Here is a 22,342-nt window from a genome sequence, read left to right as displayed (position 1 = left end):
CAGAAATCTTTATTTCAACAACGAACAATTGGTAAGGAAACAAAAGGGAAATGGTCAGCAATGTTATGTGAGGAAACATAACTGAGGATTTCTGTAGAAGATCCTGCTAAGAAGTCTAAAGTAAAAAGAAAAGCAAGAAGGCAGCATCTTAAGAAAAGAATGAAGACAATTTGTGTTCTTTAAAGGAGATAAAGTGAGACAAAAGCAGGAAATGCTGTCCTTCCTTTATCCTAAAAACTTTTTAATGAAAGGTCAAGTATAGACATCAATCAAGATAAGAAAGAGGCAACTAAAGAGATGACCTTCTTTAAGGGGAAACAAGTATGTATCAGATAGCACTTTTACACTGATGTAGTCCTCCTCTGTCCATGTGAGAGAAAAGAGAACACAGTTTCATGGCAGCTTTAAAAACAGAAAAAAGTGAATATTAAGCACTTGAGATATAACACAGTCAGCCATACAAAGGCCTCTTAAGCCAAAGACTAGCAGCCAAGGAAAAAGCTTGTTTCCCAAATTTGTGAGGAGTGCAAATGGAATTCTATTCCTCCCCACTCCTGCAGCTTGGCACCTGGCCTAAGGATGCATCTCCTGGGGGCAGCCACCCTCACTAGTTGGTTACTGATAAGCTGCAGGACTTATTACACACACTTCAAACTTCAGGTTTGAAGTTGATGGTTTTCTGAAAGAGAATAATCTATTTTCAGTCATGTGTGATCTCACAGTTACAAAATTAATTTACAATATTCCTCTGTGAGTTATGCTTGTGACATCATTTTGGGGGACAAAAAATCAGATTTCACAGAATTTCATCTAAAGCAGATAAAATCAAATACTCTTCAAAATCAAATGTAAGTATAAATATTTCTCAAACACAAACCTTATACTGTTATACTTCAGTGGCTTCTCAGCCAACAACAGCTCATTTTTACTTCTTGGGCTAGTTTTAAAAAATAGAATTGTTTCAATATCACTCTACAAGAAAAAATAACAAGTTTACCAGCTCTCGAGGTAGAAAGGTATCCTCCTGACGAGACACAATCAGACTGACAGTTTCCCCTTGCTTTGTGCTCCTCAGCATAGCTACAAGCTCTTCCTGGGTCCTGCCAGTGATGTCCCGTCCATTCACCTAACAAGCACAAAAGACCAGAGGGATGTCATATCAGTGAGTATGACTGTGATTTTCCCCTCACCTAACATAGGTGTCAGTCAGCGACTGAGAGCAAAGCATTGGCATCAGCTTCCACACTGTCTCTTTCCCTCTGGCCCTACACAAATCGTTTAACCTTTTTTCTCCTCATCTTCACCATCTGTAAAAGCAGTTCTGTAGTACTTACCCACCTTGCAGGTGGTTTGTGAGTCTTAATTAGTTTGTAATGCACTTCGAAGATAAAAAGTACAGAAACAAGACCTAAGTGTTAAAACTGTTTACCTTAAGAGATTTTTGAGGTTAGTAAGAAGAAAAACAATCTAATGGAGTAAGTCACAAGATATCTGAAAATTTAACAGATCAACTTGCACAAAATTGTCTGAAAATAAACACTTCAATATTAGTTAGAGATTTTTGGACTGAGTTTGAGATTTTGGCTGAAGAGGCAAGACATGTTTTGTTTCCAAACAAATACATTCACCTGCTTTAAGGATCAAGATATTATCATGTCCCACCTACTCAAACACCCCAAGACCCTTGTGAAAAGCAAAATAGTTGTTGACAAACAGTTCAAAAGCCAGGAGACTTTTTTTTTAAACAAACAAACAAAAAAACCCCACAAGGTCAAGAATTGTAATTCCATACATCAGTAGTATGTATCAGCAAATAAAATATTTATGCCAAAACTAGCCATCAATACTCAGCAATACAAATACAATGGATGTTTATCCTAACCTCCAGGATTCTGTCTCCTGACTGCAAACGACCATCTTTTATTGCTGCACCTTTTGGTAAAATATTCTTCACAAAAATCGGACCAGGACCATGTACTGAAGAGTCTCTGGTAACCACAGTGAAACCAAGTCCTTCTGGACCTAGAAAGTCAGATGAAGAACTCTCAACATAAATTTCAACAAGTAAATGATGATCATTAAAAATAAAAAAAACCAGTCAGCAACATTTCATAGACATTCATTCAGGTTAGCTCTTAAAAAAGAAAGCAAACAAAAAGCTGTAAATATGAGTCTATTTGCTGCAAGGTCTAGAGAAGAATTAGTCTATCAATGTCAGAACACATGCTCAAATCAGCTACAGATGGAACCACTCTTGAACAGAACACAATAATACAAAAAAAGAACTCTCCTTTTAAAGCATTTCCCTTTCTCTAGGTGGTTTTAGTATCTGCCTTGACATTAATGTCCATAGCCTTTGAAATAAATCAGAGCAATCATAATTGTCTATTTATAAGCATAAATAAAATCTAGCAGGTTTTACTGAAACTTAGTAAGAAGTGGTAAATGTCACATGATTTGAATGAAAAAACTACTGATAGTATGCTGTTAAGGAAGAATAAAGTGATATTTCAAAGCTTCCATTAGTGAAGCTGCTTGGAAATACACAACCTCAAGAGTTAACGGATAAATATTTTAACACATAATTAGGGAGTAAAATTAATATTAGCAGGTATTGCTTATAAGCCACCAAAATTGCTCAGTAATATCAGAGTCCATAAAAATATTTTTATATTGAGCAGTATTGCTACCTATGTGATAGTTTTCAGATATAATCATGTCAGTATCACATTCTTATCCTTTCTAAAAATATAAATTATTGTTTCAAAATGAAAAGCATTACATCTAAAATTCCGAAGAAGGTTTTGTTAGTGCAAAGCTTAAGAGTTCAGAAGTAAAAATGAGTTAAGAAATAACAAAAAATAAGAAATGACAGCTTGATTACATTCATTATGTGTTAAAAGAATAAAGTTACAGACAGCTTTTTAAAAGGCCACTTTTAACATCAAATTTAACTTAGCCAAATCAGAGACAGAAATTAAAAAGAAAATATAAATGCTAACTGGGATCTGCTTAGCACATTTTACTACATGTGCATAAACCTGTTACTCTATGCAAAGGCAGACATCTGCAGGGAGCAGCAATTAAAGATATGCACATGAAATTCGGCCTGCTAACAGCTGAATATACACAGACAGAAAGAAAAGGTTTGCAGAAAACAAAAAGTGAAAGACAGGTAAATCTGTGTTCAGTTTCTTAGATAATATGAAACAGAGCAGAGTACATTTTTAAACATATCTTAAAAAGAAAACTCTAACAATGCTGCGGTCAATTAGCAGATTTTAATAACAATAAAAAAAACACCAGCAGACAGTTCAAATTTTATTCTGTACTTGCAAGGCTGAAGCATTTCTAAATATCTCTAAATATCTTTTATATAGTCAGTAACTCGGATATTTTAAAAATCCATATGTCTAGATAATATGCATCCAAAATTCATAAGAAAGCTGATTGTTACTGTTAGCACTCCTTTACAATCTTTTGTCAGCTTTGGATCTTCTAAATCATAAACACTTTGCTTGTAACTTTTAATGACACTAGTTCACTTAAAAGTTAAGGTATCGTTACAGAGAACATGATACAGAATTAATCATATAATCTCAAGGAACTTGCCTTTTTTCAAGTCTATCTTTATTTTCTTTGCATTTTTTTTATTTCCAAAGCCCATAAGGGGAGACATTGAGGGAGAGGATGACTTTCTACCCAAACATGGGAGGTTGGGGCTCTTAGCTTGTTGTAGCGTTGCCTGTACTCCTGCCTCAAAGTTGCTTACTCCAGAAAGACTGATGGCTTTCAGAGTAGGTTTTAGATGAATAGGAGGTGGAATCTTTGTCTTTGAAACACTTTCTTCAGTATCCAGAAAACAAAGAGGAGCAATAGCAGACTTCTCATATTGTTCTCGATTGTATGGAGGGAGGATTTCCAAAATGACACTTTGAAATCTCATTGCCTGACGGAAAATGTCCTGAGCCCTTTAAAAGAAAGGTTAAAAAAATCACATAAACTAGAAAACTTGGGCAAAATTTGAAGTTGTTTACCGAGAATAAGACAAAAAAATGATCTTAAATGTGAAGAAATAACCTTACCTCCAAATCTACAGGATCTCTTTTCTAAAAAGTATGTATAAAATACAATTTCTAAACTATAGCATTTCCTCGCATTTCAATTAGAAACAGCACATATGTCAGGATTCCTAAACTGCTATATAAAGGATATCAGTCAGATTAAATTAATGAACACAATCCTTCATGCAGAGCACCAGGGAACACACAATCACAGAGTCTTAAGAGAAGGAACAGACCTCGAAAGATCATCTACTTCAACCTCCCTGCCAGAGCAGGACCACCTAGAGTGGGTCACACAGGAACTCATCCAGGTGGGTTTTGAATGTCTCCAGAGGAGACTCAACAACTTATCTGGGCAGCCTGTTCCAGTGTTCTGTCATCCTCACAGTGAAGAAATTCTTCCTTGTATTCCTTCAGTTAATCTCTTATGTTCCAGCTTGTACCTGTTGCCACTTGTCCTATCATTGGACATCACTGAGAACGACCTGGCTCCATCCTTCTGACAGCCGCCCTTTGCGTATTTGTAAACATTAATGTGGTCACCCTTCAATGTTCTCCAAGTTAAAGAGCCCCAGCTTCCTCAGCCTTTCATCATAAGGGAGATGCTCCACTCCATCACCTTTGTGGTCCTGCACTGAACTCTCTCCAGCACCTCCCTGTCCTTCTTGAACTGAGGAACCCAGAACTGGACACAATATTCCAGCTGCAGTCTCATGAGGGCAGAGTAGAGGGGGAGGAGAATTTCTCTCAGCCTACTGCCCCATAGCCCTTCTAATACACCCCAGGATGCCCTTGGCCTTCTTGGCCACGAGGGCACATTGCTGGCTCATGCTCATATTGGTGTCCACCAAGACCCCCAGGACCTTTGCCCTACACTACTCTCTAACAGTTCATTCCTCAACCTGTACTGGTACATGGGGTTATTCTTTCCCAGATGCAAGTCTCTACACATGCCTTTGTTCAATTTCATTAGATTTCTCTCTGCCCAACTCTCCAGCCTGTCCAGGTCTTGTTGAATGGCAGCACAGCCTTCTGGTGTGTCAGCCACACCCCGCAGTTTAGTATCATAAGGAAACTTGCTGACAGTGCCTTCTGTTCCCTCATCAAGGTCATTAATTAATATATTGAACAGTGCTGGCCCCAGCACTGAGCCCTGAGGGACTCCAGTAGATACAGGCCTCCAACTAGACCCTGCCTCACTGATCACAACTCTGCTTTCTTTCCTTCAACCAGTGAACAATCCACCTCACTACCTGATCATCCAGCCCACACTTTCTCAGTTTTGCTGCAAGGACGGAAGGTAAGTTCTGATGGCAAAAGTTCATCCAAAGACTCCTGAAGTTACAGCTTGGACTTTTTTTTTTCAATTGTTTGTCTGTTACCTATTTTCCTGTTGGCATAGAGGCACACCAAGCACTTAGGACCAAGTGCTCTGCTAGACACATCTACTCTGAACGAGATCAAGGCTCCATTTTTTCCAAGTACAGCCTAACTGCCTCTCAGATCCCTTCATCATCCCTAATGTAACTGATGGTTGATTCCACGGCAATAAAAAAAGACGAGGCTGTGGGATATAAGGACATCTTCAAAAGAAATATGCCAAACTGCAATAGAAGAAGATGGTATGGGATAGATAGATAACAAAAAAAAGTACCTGGTGACCGAAAATTACTCTGTGTGTCCTGTATAAATGGATAAATAAATAGATATTACTCATATGTTCCAAGTGGTAATCTCCTGCCAATGTGTATATATGGACTCTACTTTGGAAGTGTCCTTACAGATGTGTTTAACTGCAACACCAGAAACTGTGTTAGAGCATTTAATGAAGCTACTCCCTTTGAATGCATAACTGTAACAATACAGTGTTTGGGTACCCATGCCTTTCAATGCAATTAACACAAGATGGTCAAAGCAAATGTTCATAAAGTCTCCCTTGAATTTTGAATAACCTGTAGATTTGGTCAATTAAAATGGTTTATGAACCTTTGCTCCTGAAGGAACTAAGTAGACTTATCTCCTTCTATGCTTTCCTTTCTTAACTTCTGATTAAGTGGACTGATTTTCTTCCTTACTGTCAAAGACAACTCCAGTACAAACAGAATTAGTAGCTGAAGCACATTTTCAGAATGAAAAAACCAAGAACTTCTGTTTAGTAGAATATAGCCAAGAAGGGAATTAACAGTCACATTAATTGTTAAATAAATTGTGGGGTCCTTTTGAGAACAATTTACATATCTCCTGTCTTTTTACAGTATGACTGTCAATTAGGAAAAGTCAGTATTTCACTTAAGTTTTGCCTTTGGATTTACACCCTGTTATGCAACAAAAGTCAATGTTGAAAGTACTTCAGAAATAAACAAGTTTTTTACACTGATACAGAAAGGAAGCTAACACAAATGTTAACATCTTTAATATACATTTACTGTTACCTGCTTTTCCATTGCCTGTGCAGGTTTTCGAGGACATACCTTACCCTGTCTGTAGAAAGCACAGCATGCTCCCAGCGTAAGGACATGAAGTCTTACCCTGGTTTCTTTCACGCTCAGTCTTCATCCTTTCAAGCAGTCACTTGGTCATATGTTACAATGTAATTTAATAACCCAGTTTCAGGGATGAATATTTTACATTTATGAAAGAGAAAATATATGATCTCCTTCAAACAAAAAACAGTGAAAATAACACAAGACATCCTGTGGGAAAGCCTAAACGCAGTCTTCAGGGGCAAAATAACTGGCTGCACTTCAAAGAGAAAAAATAATGGATAGAGAAATTTACATTTCTTGAGACCCCAAATGCATACTTTAAAGAAATATGGGAGTCAATTAAAAGAAGTACTAGAAAGTGCAACATAACAGAATGCAATTGAATAGATTAACAGTGAACGAAAAAGACAACCAAGAGTTCCAATATATAAAACTACTATGTACATAGGAATACAGAAAGTAGGCTGCTGCTATTACAGCTGCAGAGGCAGTCATCATCAGTAGCAGTACTAGAAAGTCTCTGCTGAAAATGGAAAGAGACAGTAATAGTCTCTGCAAAGCCTTAAAACAGCTTTTACAAGGGTTATGAAGAAATGTCACTTTGAAACTAGCAAAGAGGTTTTCCTCTCAAAGGAGAATCTGATGACTATTTCTGGGTCAATGGTCATTGGGACAATTCATCATCACATCCTTTACAATTACTGGATTTCTGCAGCTTGGACTTCTGTCAGGTTAGTACAGTTATGTCATGCCAGATTAAAACTAAAAGGTATATTCACTGAGATTAATTTCTTTACCTATTCTCAACCATCACGGATGAGAGACGATGCAGAAGGCTATTCCAGAAGGCAATTCAGAATGCAGAACAATGTAACACAACATGACACCAGGCTACAGCTTCCCCAAAACAGATGTTGAGTCCTCACTGCCAAAAGCTTTTTTCCTCAGATCAAATGCCACTGCAACCACACTACTTATTACTGTAAGATAAGGTGATGTAGACCAACTAAATAAATCTGCTCTGCTCTGAATGACCTTTTAGTCATATATTTTTCACTTTCTCAATGACAGACTGTCTGACAAGACGGGCCCCTAAAATATTCCTTCAACTCCAAAAATTCTAAAACAAAGAAAGACAAAGGCTCGTCTTCAAAGCCCTCCTTCCCACTACAAATAAGTATGAGGTACTGGTGACAAGGGACTTTGACGAGCAAGCTCCAAAAGGGGAAAACCTACTAAACAATCCATCAGCTGCTCCACCTGCAGTAGGTAATGGACATCATAGGAAGAGGCGATGGGTGCTTGTTGTGGGTGACTCGCTGCTAAGGGGCAGTGAGAGACCCATCTGTAGAGTAGGAGTTGAGAGAGGTGTGCTGCTTGCGTGGAGCCAAGATCAGGGATGTGGCTGAGAGAGTACCACGGCTCGTCAGGGGTGCAGGCTACTACCCCTTACTTGTGTTCCATGTAGGTATGAATGATGTCATGAGGCATGACATCTCCAGGATCCAGATGGATTTTAAATCCTTGGGGGAGCAGGTAAAAGGTAGAGGGGCTCAGGTTATTTTCTCCTCTGTCCTGTTCACTAAAGGAGGAGTTTGTAATGGAAAAATCAGCCAAGTGAACTCCTGGCTGAGAGGCTGGTGCCAGCAGGAAGGCTTTGGGTACTTTGACAATGGATCCTTCCTTGGGGACTACAGCTTGATAGGATGGGATTCATCTCTCCCATAAAGGCACTGGATTATTTGGGAGTAGACTAGCAAATTTAATAGAGGTCTTTAAACTAAGGGACTTGTGGGGTGGGGGGAGAAGCAAAACAGAACAAGCTGTCACCTCTAGCTGGGAAACAGGGCAGGACAGGGAATGCAATGGTAAGTGCCCTTCATCTGCACACTGGGCTGAGATACGGAAGGCTGACTGCCCTGAGAAAGAGCCAAACCGGGGAGGAACCTTCTGCACCCACCCAGGGAAACCTGTGTGTTTGAGTAAGCCCCTGCGCTGCCTCTACACCAATGCACACAGCCTGGGGAATAAGCAGGAGGAACTGGAGATGTGGGTGCGGATGCGGGGCTACGACCTCATCGCGGTCACAGAGACGTGGTGGGACAGCTGCTATGACTGGAGCACAGCCATGGAGGGCTATGTATTCTTCAGGAAAGACAGACTGACAAGGCGTGGAGGTGGAGTTGCTCTCTATGTGAGGGAGTAATTAATGTGTACCGAACTGTGCCTGGGTGGGGATGAGGAGCGGGTAGAGTGCTTATGGGTAAAAATTAATGGCCAGGGCAAGGCAGGTGATATTGTTGTAGGAGTCTGCTACAGGCCATCTGATCAGGAGGAGGATGTAGACGAGGCCTTCTGTGAGAGCAGCCTCACAGTCACAGTCCCTGGTCCTCATGCGGGACTTCAACCACCCTCATATTTGTGGGGATAGCCACACAGCCAAGCACACACAGTCCAAGAGGTTCCTACAGATTGTTGACAACAACTTCCTGTCACAGATGACTGAGGAACCAACAAGCAGGGGTGTACTGCTGGACATGGTATTGACAAAAAAGGAGGGCCTGGTTGGGGATGTGAAGGTTGGAGGCAACCTTGGCTGCAGTAACCATGAGATGGTAGAGTTCAAGATCCTGTGTGGAAGAGGCAGGACACAAAGCAGGACCATGACCCTGGATTTCAGGCGAGCTGACTTTGGCCTCTTCAAAGATCTACTTGGACAGATCTCATGGGATATGATTCTAGAAGACAGACATGCCCATGAGAGTTGGTCAATCTTCCAGCACCACTTCCTCCAAGCCCAGGATCAGTGTGTCCCAATGCGCAAGAAAGGAGGAAAAGGAGGTAGGAGGCCTCCATGGATGAGCAAGCATCTGCTGGGACAACTCAGGCAGAAAGCAGCCATCTATGAGAGGTGGAAACAGGGGCTGACTTCTTGGGAAGAGTATAGGAACATTGCCAGGGCATGCAGGGGTGCAACTAGGAAGGCTAGAGCCCTTCTAGAATTAAATTTAGGCAGGGATGTCAAGGACAGTAATAAGGCATTTTTCAAGTACATCAGCAGCAGAAGGATGGCAAGGGGGAACGTGGGCCCGCTGCTAAACACTGAGGGTGCCCTGGCGTCTGAGGATGCAGAGAAGGCCGAAGTACGGAATGCCTTCTTTGCTTCAGTCTTTACGGCCAAGGCCGACGCTCGGGAAGCCCAGTCTGGCAAGGATAACAGGATGCTCAGGACAGCAGAGGACTTGCCCTGGGTGGAAGAGGTTAAAGACTTGTTGCCCAAGCTTAAGGCTCATAAGTCAATGGGTCCTGATGGGATGCATCCTAGAATGTTGAGATAGCTGGCTGATGTGATTGCTAAGCCTCTCTCCATCATTTTTGAACAATCATGGACGACAGGTGAGGTGCCTGAGGTCAGTCTTCAAAAAGCTCAAGAAGAACGACCCAGGAAACTACAGGCTGGTCAGCCTCATCTCCATCCCTGGAAAAGTGATGGAACAACTCATCCTGCATGTTATCACTGAACATATGAAGGAAAAGGTGGTTATCAAGGGGAATCAACATGGCTTCACCAAGGGGAAATCCTGCTTGACCAACCTGATAGCCTTCTATGAGTGCATAACTGGCTGGCTAGATGAGGGGAGAGCAGCGGATATCATCTACCTTGACTTCAGCAAGGCTTTTGACACTGTCTCCCATTACATCTTCATCAGAAAGTTCAGGTAGTGTGGCTTGGATAAGTGGACAGTGAGGTGGATCGAGAGCTGGCTGAATGACAGAGCCTAGAGGGTTAGTGATCAATGGCAAAGAATCAAGTTGGAGGCCTGTGGCCAGTGGAGTTCCACAGGGATCAGTTCTGGGGCCAGTCTTGTTCAACATCTTCATCAACGACCTGGATGAGGAGACAGAGTATACCCTCGGCAAGATCGCTGATGACACCAAACTGGGAGGACTGTCTGATTCCCCAGAAGGCTGTGCTGACATTCAGTGCGATCTCGACCTGCTTGAGAGTTGGACAGAGAGGAACCTCATGAGGTTCAATAAGGACAAGTGCAGAGTCCTGCATCTGGGAAGGAACAACCCCATGTACCAGTACAGGCTGGGGGTCGAACTGCTGAAGAGCAGGTCTGCAGAGTGAGACCTGGGAGTCCTGATTGATAAGCTAACCATGAGCTAGCAATGTGCCCTCGTGGCCAAGAAGGCCAATGACATCCTTGATGGATCCTTGATCCTTGGCCAATGCATCAAGAAAAGTGTGGCCAGCAGGTCAAGGGAGGTTCTGCTCCCCCTCTACTCTGCCCTGGTGAGGCCTCATCTGGAGTCCTGTGTCCAGTTCTGGGCTTCTCAGCTCAAGAAGGACAGAGACCTTCTGGAGACAGTCCAGCGCAGGGCCGCCAAGATGATCAGAGGAATGGAGCATCTTTCATACGAGGAAAGGGTGGGTGTCAGGAGGTTGGGACATCCCTTTTTTCTATAGTAGCCAGCAACAGGACAAGGGGTAATGGGATGAAGCTGGAACACAAAAAAATCCACTTAAACATAAGAAAAAACTATTTCACTGTGAGGGGGACAGAGCAGTGGCACAGGCTGCCCAGAGGGGTTGTGGAGTCTCCTTCCTTGGAGGTCTTCAAGACCGGCCTGGACACGTTCCTATGCTACCTGATCTAGGTTATCCTGCTTCTGCAGGGGGGTTGGACTAGATGATCTATAAAGGTCCCTTCCAACCCCTACCATTGTATGATTCTAACTTTACACAGACTTGGACAAAACAAATTGTCTTGCATTTCTTATTTTGAAGGAATGCTTGATGGAGAACTGGAAAGTCTACTGCAGTATTTCTAACTCTCTCAAAATCTAGTCACCTTACAAAAAAATATGCAGAGTCCTCTGTTCCACATACATCTCATTGGCTTAAAGGCTCTGGAGATGTAGTTGCACTCTCAAGAGAACACAAGAGAGACAAATTTGTAAAGAGAAGATCACATACAACTTTGGAAATTGATTGAGGCAAAATCTTATCTGAGAAGAATGTATCTCCATTACAAAACTGCACAGGTGAGACAACAAACATTTTAATGCGACATCAACATTTATGTTCTGATAAAGTTGGTATCTTATGTAGGAAATTTCCATGAGTGGAAGAGAATGGCATGTACTATACATCACAGCAGAACACATTCACCACAAAATTGTAGAAAGCAGTAACTTGAAAAGCTTTCAGGCAGCAAAAAGCACAGCCTCAGCATCGAGATATCACCTACACTACAGAACTATACTGGTTTTATAAAAACATATTTTGCAAATATTTATCCCTAACAGTGAAGTTATTTATTTTATTTTAGTCTAGAAACCCTGAACATTTGGCTTACTGTTTAGAAAGCTAAGCCTCAACTCCTTTGAGATCTCAATAGGTTTTTGCTATGTTATAAACAATCACTCAGCTGTCTAAACATATGGATTAAAAGTAAAACCAAATTACTATTTAATTACTACAGCAAATATCTGTGAAATTTGAGAGGCTATTCTTTTATGCAACATTGCCATGCTAATTCACAGACAATTAAAGCAACCTGTTACTTAAAAGTAATTTGAGATAGATAGTAAATGTCAACAGATTTTTAATAAAAGTCATAAAAAGCAAGACTTACCATTTAACTCAATGAATCAGTTTGACAGTACTAGTATTTTTAAAATTAAATGCTCAAGAGCAGCAGCATCAAAAAGAAAATCTAATTTCACTTGCAAAGGAATATTAAAAAACACGCTGCGATGTTGACTCATTCTGAAAATCTTGTGAGGAAAAAAATTAAGAATATAAAAAAATAACAGAAGAATTAGAAAGTGGAGGCAACTATTAAAAAATGTAATGCTATTTAAATGAAGTAAGGACAATAGGTTTACTAAGACTACAAGAAGATTCCTCTCCTCAAATTTTACCTTATTTGGAGGTTACAGAAAGAAAACTACAAAACTTCTGCCAGATATAAATTTTACAGGCATTTTACCTAAAACAAATATTATTACCCTTGCAGAAATTACTTAATAAACACAGTATTGTATAAAATCCTCACTAGTTAAAAGGATCAGCAAACCAGCACTTACTGTGCAAAGGTTTTATCTGTAAGGTCCACATGGTTAATCTTCACAATGCACTCATTTTCATGGAAAAGCCCATCACGTCTAGATCTACTGTTTTCTTCAATACCACGGATGAAGAGTCCCAGCATCCTAAGAGAAAGAACAATGAAAAGTATTTGTGTTCTTTTAGTATGAATTTCCAGTAACTAAAAATAGATATTAATCTGTACTGTGTATGAGACAAGATAGAGTAGACCACTCTGAAGTTCTTAACCTAGAGAAAGGACTTCCAGCTCACTTTTTAACAAAATCAGAGATGACTTCAAAAACAACAACAAAAAGATTGCTGGACACTACTGCTATACAACTTTCTAGAATTTCAGGAGGCATGAATTCCTGTACATCATATAGGACAGGAGAAACAGAAGGAACACCCAGATCTCTCCATCCAGTTAAAAATTTGACTGTAGCTCATGCAGTATTTTTCTGCCACTAAGACTATATTGCTCCAAAGAAAAAGGACAGTTTAAAAGGAATTTTGTAACTTGACTATTATAAACTAATCAGATATTAGAATAACATGAAAAAATAATGATTATTTCTACATCTGAAAACTTTCTGATACTTTTAGGTTGTAAAAACACATTCTTTTGATACATTCCAGCAAGATAGCACATTTATTCATATAGCAAGAGAGCAGCAGAATATCAAACCCTGTCATTTGTAACCAGGTTATGTGCAAATTGAAAACTGAGGTGCAGCACAGAAATGTGTTATGTGAGTAAGTGTGGGTGGTGCAAAATTACAGTGAGCTAACTCTGCTGGGAATACTGGGCTATTTCTGACCTACCTGGTGTATCTCTGTGTAACAGACTACAACTAAACAGAGATATATTCAATGATACCAGTATAACATCCAAAACCACCTGACAACTGTGTGCTTGTGAAGACCTTTTATAATCAAGTTTTATCTACTATATTTCCATACCACACCAACATCAAAGACAGATGACCTTTAGAGACCATTTTCTATTGCTCATACCCCATATAATATTAATGTGCAATTTCCAACATGCCAGCACTCCAATCACAAAACAGAAGTGTTGTATGTTTTCTCAGATTCATGACCACCCCTCATATTCAAGTCCACTCAACAGATTCAGAGTATAGCATTAACCATTTCAAAGAATGCTATATTCACTGTGCATTTACGTCATATCAATTTACTTATGGAGAAGACTTTGCTCCTACAGAATCTCTTTGTTCTTCAAAACATTAACAGAAAAAAAAATCATCTATTGCATATTCTTCTGCAACCTGTGTTATCTTTCATTAAAGGATTCAAAGGGGCAGTAGCTCTATCGATGACAAACATCCAACTAGTAGAAATCAAAAATCTAAATGGTAAGAACTAATTAATTACAATTATGCTAAGATGCAAGGCAATAAAAATAGAGAAATAAATTACAAATTAAGTCAGTTGCTCACTGATCCTGTTGTGCTTAGGTGCTGCATCCATAAAATGCCCACTTGCTTGAAACTTGTTTGTGCTTTAGTACCTCAACGAGTGGTTTGTTTGCTGTGGCATCTTAAATTCATTGCTCCATTACTTTTTTCCACAGCCTGAATTTTATCATTATTTTAATGTACTATTAAATTTTAATTTCCTTTTTTATGATATCTAAGTGCAAAAGGGGAAATTATTTCCATTAGTTTTTTAGTTCCTGTATAAACTATTATTTTATAAATTGTAATACAATGTTTTAAGTACGTCTAGAAAAATTTTGCTCTGCAGCTGCACGACTGAATGCTGAAGCCAGCATTATCTTATGAGAAGATAGTTTTACAACTGAAATAACAGATCAAGTTAGTCATAGCCAGTGTGAGTCATAAATTGTATCTTGTCATTAACAGAAATAAAAGACGTTCTTCTGTACTTTCTTGTGTTATCATGAGTTAAAATTTAGGCACTAGTCTGAAGCTTGATTAAATAAGAGGAACAAGCTATTTAAGTCACTCTAGTGCTTTTACAAAGATATCGGTATGGTTTTGCCAAGGGTCATTAAAATTTCAAGACAACTGTCTAAACGAGTAGGCCATCTATCAAAAATCGTTTTGCTTCAGGGGACCCCCAAAAGCATTTGTAAATAGGACATATAAACATGCATGCAATGTAGACCAAGGAACTTTCTTCATGTAGGTCTTAAAAAGCTGCAGCCAGCACAGTAATACTTTAGTGCAGAACTGTATTACAGACATAATCATTTTAATACTTTGAAATTTCATAACATTTTTTATCTAATGATCTTGAAATACAGTATACACACTACAACCTTTATGGCTTGCCTACAACAAAGAACTATTGTCTGCATTTTGTGATGGAGTAACAAACACAAGTGCCTTTCTTCACACAAACAGGTAGCCTTCAAAAGGCAAGGACACACCTCAGATTTCCTACAGTTCCCATCAAAGATCTATTTGCATCTTGAAACATTGACAATGTTTTTCCAGGCAGCAGGTAGACATCTCTTTTCCCCTTTGGCAAACAAAACATTCTGAAGTAATTTTGGTCCATTTACAAACTTAGATCTCGCTGTGAAACATTTAAACACTCAGATCTTTACAAGGCAGTTTCATCCTTCACACTCCCTGTCCTACATGAAAGTTGACAAGTAAAGAAACATTTAAGAAATAGGCAATTTTTACTTTTGCAATTGTCTTTACATTACAGGAAGCCATTTTACTACAGTGTCATTTATGGTACTGGTAATTTCCCACCTCTTATTCAGGACTGCCAGTCTCAAATTAAGTCTCTGGCTAAGCCTCTGTATGTCAAATTTCAGCCTGGAACGATTTTTTTCTTTTTTTTTACATCTGAGTTACATAGCTTGGAAAATACACATAATGAAAACGCTGACAGAGTCTTAACTACATCAATACAAGCATGCTGCTGTAACAAGCTTTTGTGATCTCAAGAGACTATGTTAAATCATTTATAATTAAAGTAATTGTACTGTGATAAAGAAAAGTTTATGGCATAGTGCACATTTTATAAATGCTCTACAATCAAATCTGAAAGATGGCTTGAAAAATATAAGGCATGACCAGGCAAGCACGTTTTTTTAATTTTCTTGTCTGACATGTCACTAAGTAAGGGCCTATGCAGAGAAATCCAATTAGAAAAATAAAAACATCAGCAAAACAAACCCACACAAAGTAACCTCAAACAACCAAAACCAAACCCCACACACTACCATAAAAACCAACTAGCCTCCTAGCCCCCTCACCTTTAATGTTACATTATTCTACAGAGAGTCTATAGTCTACCATTCAGAGAATAAAATCAGAGGCAAAGGACATACATGAACAAAGGAGTTGGTTACTGTCTTAGACTAGTAAATATTTTGGTAAGAGAAGACAGTATCACAGATCAATTTTAATTACAGCAGTTCTTTCCTTTATGGTTAAACAAGAGAACATCAACTGAAATAATTTCATTAATATACTGCTTAAGCAATGATGGAAATAACTTACCTGCCACTCAAAGATGAAAAAAAGGGTACTACATGTATTCCCAAGGGTCCACCTTCCCCAGATATCTCCACTGTTTTTGTCATTTCACTAAAAAAAGAGCACAGAGAAACACATCTCACATACTTCCTCCCAGAGTTATCTATGTTAAATTCCTGGTTGATCAGATTGCAGAAAAGATATGAAAAAAAAAAATTGCAGAGTTTCCTATTATATAAAAATACGATGAAATGTGAAACGGTTATCAAATTCTGGAAATTTTTTTAGATTAGCACTTGTGCACTTTGAAAGGGAAAGACATAAAGTACTAACCATTTTCCTCAGTCAAACCTTAAGTATATTAACCAGAATATTAATAAAAAAGATTTTCAATCAGGAGAGACTTCATAATAATAATGTTTAAAAGGTTATTCACTTGTTCATAATTTAAGCTCCACGTGAGCTGCTTCAATCAATTTCCCCATGTAGACACATTATAAACATGAAGATCACACATTGCAAACATCAAACCAATAAGCAAATTAGTCAAATCATATTTAAATATGCTTGTTTTCTGCCCTCAGTTTGCATGCAGCTTCACTGACAAAGAACAAAATAAATTGTAATCACAAGTGCAACTCAGTTCATTTTGTCAGGAAATTTCATTCCTCAAACACCATTATCAAAAACCTCTCTATTACCTCTGACAGATTTTTGCTGTTTCATGACTACATGCTGTTTCATTTCTTATTGAGTATTTCACACTGTCTTACAGTGACCTTAACTATGTTCTAGGTGACTGTAATTTGAAAAGCAAGGTATTTGAATTGGCTAGAATGCTGGGAAAAAAAGGAAATAAATGAGTATGGTCTGTATTCTAGCAGATCACATTCCTTCTTTCTATACTGTCCTACATTTTATGTAACACCATCTCCAATCAAATCACACTATTAACACTCAGGATTAGTAGCCAGTGGATAATTACTGGGCATTTCCACTTAAATTAGAACACCCTCATGCATTCAAGCTATAAGAAGCTCTATGCTTGCATGCCAACACTATAGCATTTATAGAACATGTAAAGCTGAACAAAATGGCTACTTTATATAATGCCATGATCAGGTTAATGTGGATTAATACTGAAAAATAAATTTATTTAATTTAATTTTCTTTTGGTTTTGGAGTTTGGGGAGGTGAGAGAGTTGGTTTGTTGGCAATTTTAGGAACTAGGTTTTTTTTGTAAATAATTCTTCCAAAACGGCTGACACCAGAATGAATATATATTCTGTAAAAATGAAAAGGGCAGACCCTGAACAAGAAAACATCACTAATCCCAGCATAACAGATTTTCTTGTTACTCTATTTATAGTAGGCATGATCAACAGGCATTTCCATTTGCTTAGTTTTTGTTTCCTGTATTCCACTCTGTTCATGAATCAAACAGAGGAATCCTGACACAATGTTCCTGTAAGTTTGGGGGTTTTTTAGAATTATTTTTTTCCCCCTAGTGACACTGGTCAGAAAAGCTAATCAAGGTGGTTACCAAAAATTCAAAAACTGCATGCAGAGGAAACTAACTCTTCTTTCTTCTATTTCCTCCAATTCTCTTAACACAGAAAAAAAAAAAAAAAAAAAAAAAGGGCTACTAAAGGGCTACTTTTATTGTCTTTTGAACTTCTGTGAGATCAAAACACTTGAGTAAATTCAGTAGTCAAATCCTACAGATAAAGAAAATAGTCAGAAGTAGTGGATGGGCTTTCATTTGTACATGGAAAATTTAAAGAAGTTATAGTTGTCCCCAGACAACCCCATGTTGCTTAAACACTCCAGGGAAGAGCTGTCTTCATAAGCAGCTCTAAATCAGAGCAGGAATTTTTTGAAGGCTATCATAATAGACAGGTTAGCTGTCACATTAAATCAAGGCACTTACAGTTATGTGGGCTCAAAACCAACAAAAACATACAAGTTTATTTTTAAACCTAATCGTAAATCTACACACTAAGAAAAATATGTTTCTTTGTGAAAACAAATACCTCACATATACATCATGTATTTACTTTAAAAACACTGTGGCATATCTTAAAAGTTAGCACTAAATACTAAAGCACATAAAGACACTTTAGAACTATATTTTTAATAAAAAATTCCCTATGACTCAGAATTACTTTTTGTACTCAAAAAACTGTGACTCTTAATTACCCTCTGAAAACGGAAAACTGCCCTTCACAACATCTTTAATATATCTTTGAGGACACGCCGTTTTTATATTATACCTATGAAAACCTGACAGTTTGAAACTTTAAAGGCAGGACATCTGGGATTTGGGTTTTTTTGCTGCTGTTGTTTAGGAACCTCAAAGATTAGAGACTTGGAAAAATTTGACATTCACTTATGCTGTCTGTTTCCAGCAGACTTAATCTGCTCACAAGAACAGATGAATTCCGGCAGTGTACTATTTCATACTGGTTTAGAGTTTACACTATACTAAGTATTCAAGGAGTAGACCACAGCTGAATCAGAATCTAAACCTGATGAGTGTTAAAAACACTAATTACTAAATTCCACAAGGACAAGGAACACCAAGGTGCTGGAAATCTTCAGTTTGACAGAGTCAATTTTAAAAAATGAAAGAAGAAGGTAAAATGCAGAATGTCTGCAACATTCAACACATATGAAAAACAAACCCCCAAAGTAATAAAAAATTAAATTCCAAAAGTTAGCAATATACTAGTGACTACTCCTAATTTTAAATCTCCCCTATACATCTTAGATGGATTTTGCAGGAAAAGAATAAACAAGTTTGCCTGTATATATAAATGTATAAAAGACCTGGAGTACAATTGCCAGCTTAGGGAGAGAGGCTGGGAGCATTGGTGAGCAATGAACAGAGGGAAGGTGCCTCGGTGTGCTATACTTCACGTTCTTCAAGGACCAGACAGAGCTTCTACCTCAGATAATACTATCCTTGATGAGTTTACAACTCAATTTCTAGAGAATACGTACAAATACATTCTTATAGCAATCAAAATACCTGAGCTCTTTAAAAAGCATTTATGTCAGTGAAATTTAGGAGAGCTGCAGGGCTCACCCCATCTAGAAAAACTGTACTCGGGCTTCTTCAAATGCATGTTGGCACCTTCCCTCCCCTCATTGCACTAAAGGTGTCTCAAAGGTCCCAGTGAATAAGAACACCTGCCTAGCATGACCTGATTGTGGCATCCAAGACCACAGTCGACATTGCACTATTGATTTTTAACCTCAAGAAGCTGTCATCATTCACTATTTAAACCCTTCATTGCTTGATGTTTATTGATTTCTGCCAGATTCTTTACAGTCTATCACATTTGTCAGGAAGGCTTGCCATGCATATTATTAACAATGTTGATAAGTACAGTTTAGCAAAGAGAGGGAGATGTACACGTGTGTAATGAGCACGCAAAGCAGTCCATTTGTAATATAGAAAGCAAAATTTAAATGCAGTGCTGCACATTCAGCGTGCATATTCTGTGTTGAATAAGTCCGATCTTCATCTTGGCAGTACCTTTGCTGTCAAATACTATAGATGCCCCTCCTGAAAACTGTATCAAGAATTAGCAGTTTGTCAGTTCTGCAATGGGAAAAGATCTGTTAGCTGAAAGCTTCTCTGCAAACTCACCAATAATACTGAAGAATGCATCTCAACCACTGAGCACACAGATGTTTAAAAAGCATCTCTTCTCCAGAAATAAATGTTTTGCAGCACAACCTCGTTCACTAAGGCATTTTTACCTTCTCCAATTACAAAAGCTACGAGAATGTTGGTAGGTTTTATCTTGGAAAATGCAGTATATGCAGCCTAAAGCAAATTGTTTTGCAACATATTGAAGATAGTATCTTGGAAAAAGCTGCTTTCTTCATGGGTTACTAGGCAAAACTTGTCATCATGCGTATGTCACAAGAATCTACTGGCCAAGTAAACACAGATTAAGTAATTATCATTCCACTGGCATATTCTTTTGCCATTTGAGTCTTATTCACACTTGCATATAAGTCTTTAACCCAAGCACAACATGACAAAGAAAAAATCCTTTGAATAGAACACTAAATTCCTCATATGTGTTTAAGAAAAGGTACAGATTAGTAGGATGTTCTATCTAAAAAAACTTCTTAGGGATACAGGATGTCAATGTTTCCCTTGCAAACAGAAAAGCACAGATTATATTCTGAACATGCTCTGTGATGCTTTTAATGACCACAGACAAGTAAAAGAAACATCACTCAGATGCAGAGAGCTCACAGATGATGTTATTAAGCTGCATTTCATTGCTTGTTCTTCATTTGCACCTCCAGCCCCCACAGCCAAGGCTGCTGTTCCAGAGGAGGAGAGTATCCATTAACAAGGGTTGCTGACATTTGGTAGAGAGCACAGGCTGACAGGGGAATTTCACAGAGAAAGCATGTACAGATTTATCCAAATAAAGAGGATGATGACTGTCCGTGTACTTGTTTTGCATGTTAAAACAGTACAGTTGCTGATCGTAATAAAGTATTTGTACTCATTCTTTCAGAGAGGCATCCACAGCAGCCACCTCAATTAAAGCTGTCAGATAGCACATTTTCCATCCACCTCCTACTTTTCCACATTTTTTCTTTTCTTCCCTCTTTTAAACTAGATGCTCTTTCTCTAAATCAAGTTATTCCAATTCTATGTTGTTAAGGATAATGAGTCACAGATTAAAAAAAAAATTAAAATACGGAGAAAGAAAGAATGCTGCAGTTATGCTTTAATTATGTATCTACAGTGCTTAAACCAAGGAATTGACCCTGACCTCTGCTAAACAGAAGTGGGAAGACTGCAAAACAGTACCCAATGAAAACACATAATGAATTATCTATGCATAAATTACCCTTTGAATTTCAACTAATCCACTGCTATTAAGTAAACCTCCACTTTCAGGCAGATTCATGTTTACCATTTCTTGACATAATCATTTTTACTATGAAAAGGAAGGTTTTAAAAACCAGTATTTCTATGTATAGTGTGCTAAGGGATTCAACGTTAAAACTTGTGACACAGTTCTATCTGTCATACCTAGAGTATCAAATCCTGCTGCTACTTTAAAAATCTTTCAGTCCAGAACATGAAGGGAAGCAACGAAACATAACAAATTTTATACACTGAGGGCATTAGCTTGGCTTCCCTTACTCTGAACATCACCTTCACTAGTATATAAATTAAAATATCCACCTTCAGATTTTACAAGAACATTGCCACTAGTGCTGGCTCTATTTATTCCTCTAACAATGTTTCAAGTCTCTCTTCTATCAAAGTTCAACTCTCAAAAGGTCAAATTAAATATTTCAGACTCCTCAGGGACACAGTTCTGAAAAGTTTCCCAGTACTTTTACAGTGAAATGTGTTATGAGAATCCAGGCAAACAATCCTGCATATTAGCTTTTGAATAGAGGAACTCCACACTGCCACATATTTCATTTATCCAACATGAAACTAATTTTACCTACTCAGTGAAATTATTTTCTTCAAATAATTTTCTTCAAAATATTTCCCGCTTAAGTGAGAAATACAAGTATGAAGCCTTTAACTTCAGCTGAGTAGGTTTCATAATCAAAAAATATTAATCACTATATTTCTTCTGCTTCCCTGTGAAATACTGGCTATAGTTAGAAGAGGGACCTTGGACAGGTTGTTTCTCTGAAGGAAGGCTCAGATAATTTTTGTAGGTGATGAGCTGCTACTTTGCTTAAATGCAATAGGTCATAATGATTACTAAACTCAGTGTCAGGAAGGAAAATACTCTAATGAAAGCAGTAACGACAACAGTTTGTTTCTCTCTTTCACGGCGTGGAGTAGCTCAGAATTAGGCTTAAATATTATCTTTATTTACATCACTTAACTAAGATGCTTGTTTTACTATTTGTGGAAGATAGGTTTACTATTTCATATTATTGTACTAATGAAACCTTTTTACTTACATTCACTCCAATTAAGATAACAGTAAGATAGACAGGTGATCTCTAGTGACTCTTTTTTTCCCTTTATAAACCTATTACTCCTAATGAACAAATTTTTGGAAAACCAGTTTTTAAAAACTCCTCTTTAAAGGAAGATGCCACATAAGAATCAAAATCACTGCCTTAAAATTTAAATTATTTGACTTTTGAAACTCCAGTGAATTTTACAGTAATACCAACTAAGTTTGATTTACA

At 38.2% G+C, this 22,342-nt stretch overlaps 1 protein-coding gene across 3 annotated transcripts in view; it reads right to left on the bottom strand.

The window, feature by feature from the left end:
- The window catches only part of PARD3B (par-3 family cell polarity regulator beta), a 407,820-nt gene that overhangs the window by 216,018 nt on the left and 169,460 nt on the right, over positions 1–22,342 (bottom strand). For all 3 annotated transcript variants that reach the window (XM_062004452.1, XM_062004454.1, XM_062004453.1), the window contains exons 6-10: positions 16,160–16,246; positions 12,650–12,775; positions 3,613–3,971; positions 1,883–2,022; positions 998–1,126 (exon numbers count right to left, since the gene is read on the bottom strand). In XM_062004452.1, coding sequence (XP_061860436.1) covers positions 998–1,126; positions 1,883–2,022; positions 3,613–3,971; positions 12,650–12,775; positions 16,160–16,246 — 841 coding nt within the window. The remainder of the gene's footprint in view (positions 1–997; positions 1,127–1,882; positions 2,023–3,612; positions 3,972–12,649; positions 12,776–16,159; positions 16,247–22,342) is intronic.

Source organism: Colius striatus, chromosome 11, assembly GCF_028858725.1.
Source record: "Colius striatus isolate bColStr4 chromosome 11, bColStr4.1.hap1, whole genome shotgun sequence".
NCBI classification, from domain to species: domain Eukaryota; kingdom Metazoa; phylum Chordata; class Aves; order Coliiformes; family Coliidae; genus Colius; species Colius striatus.
This window is presented reverse-complemented; position numbering and strand designations above follow the sequence as displayed.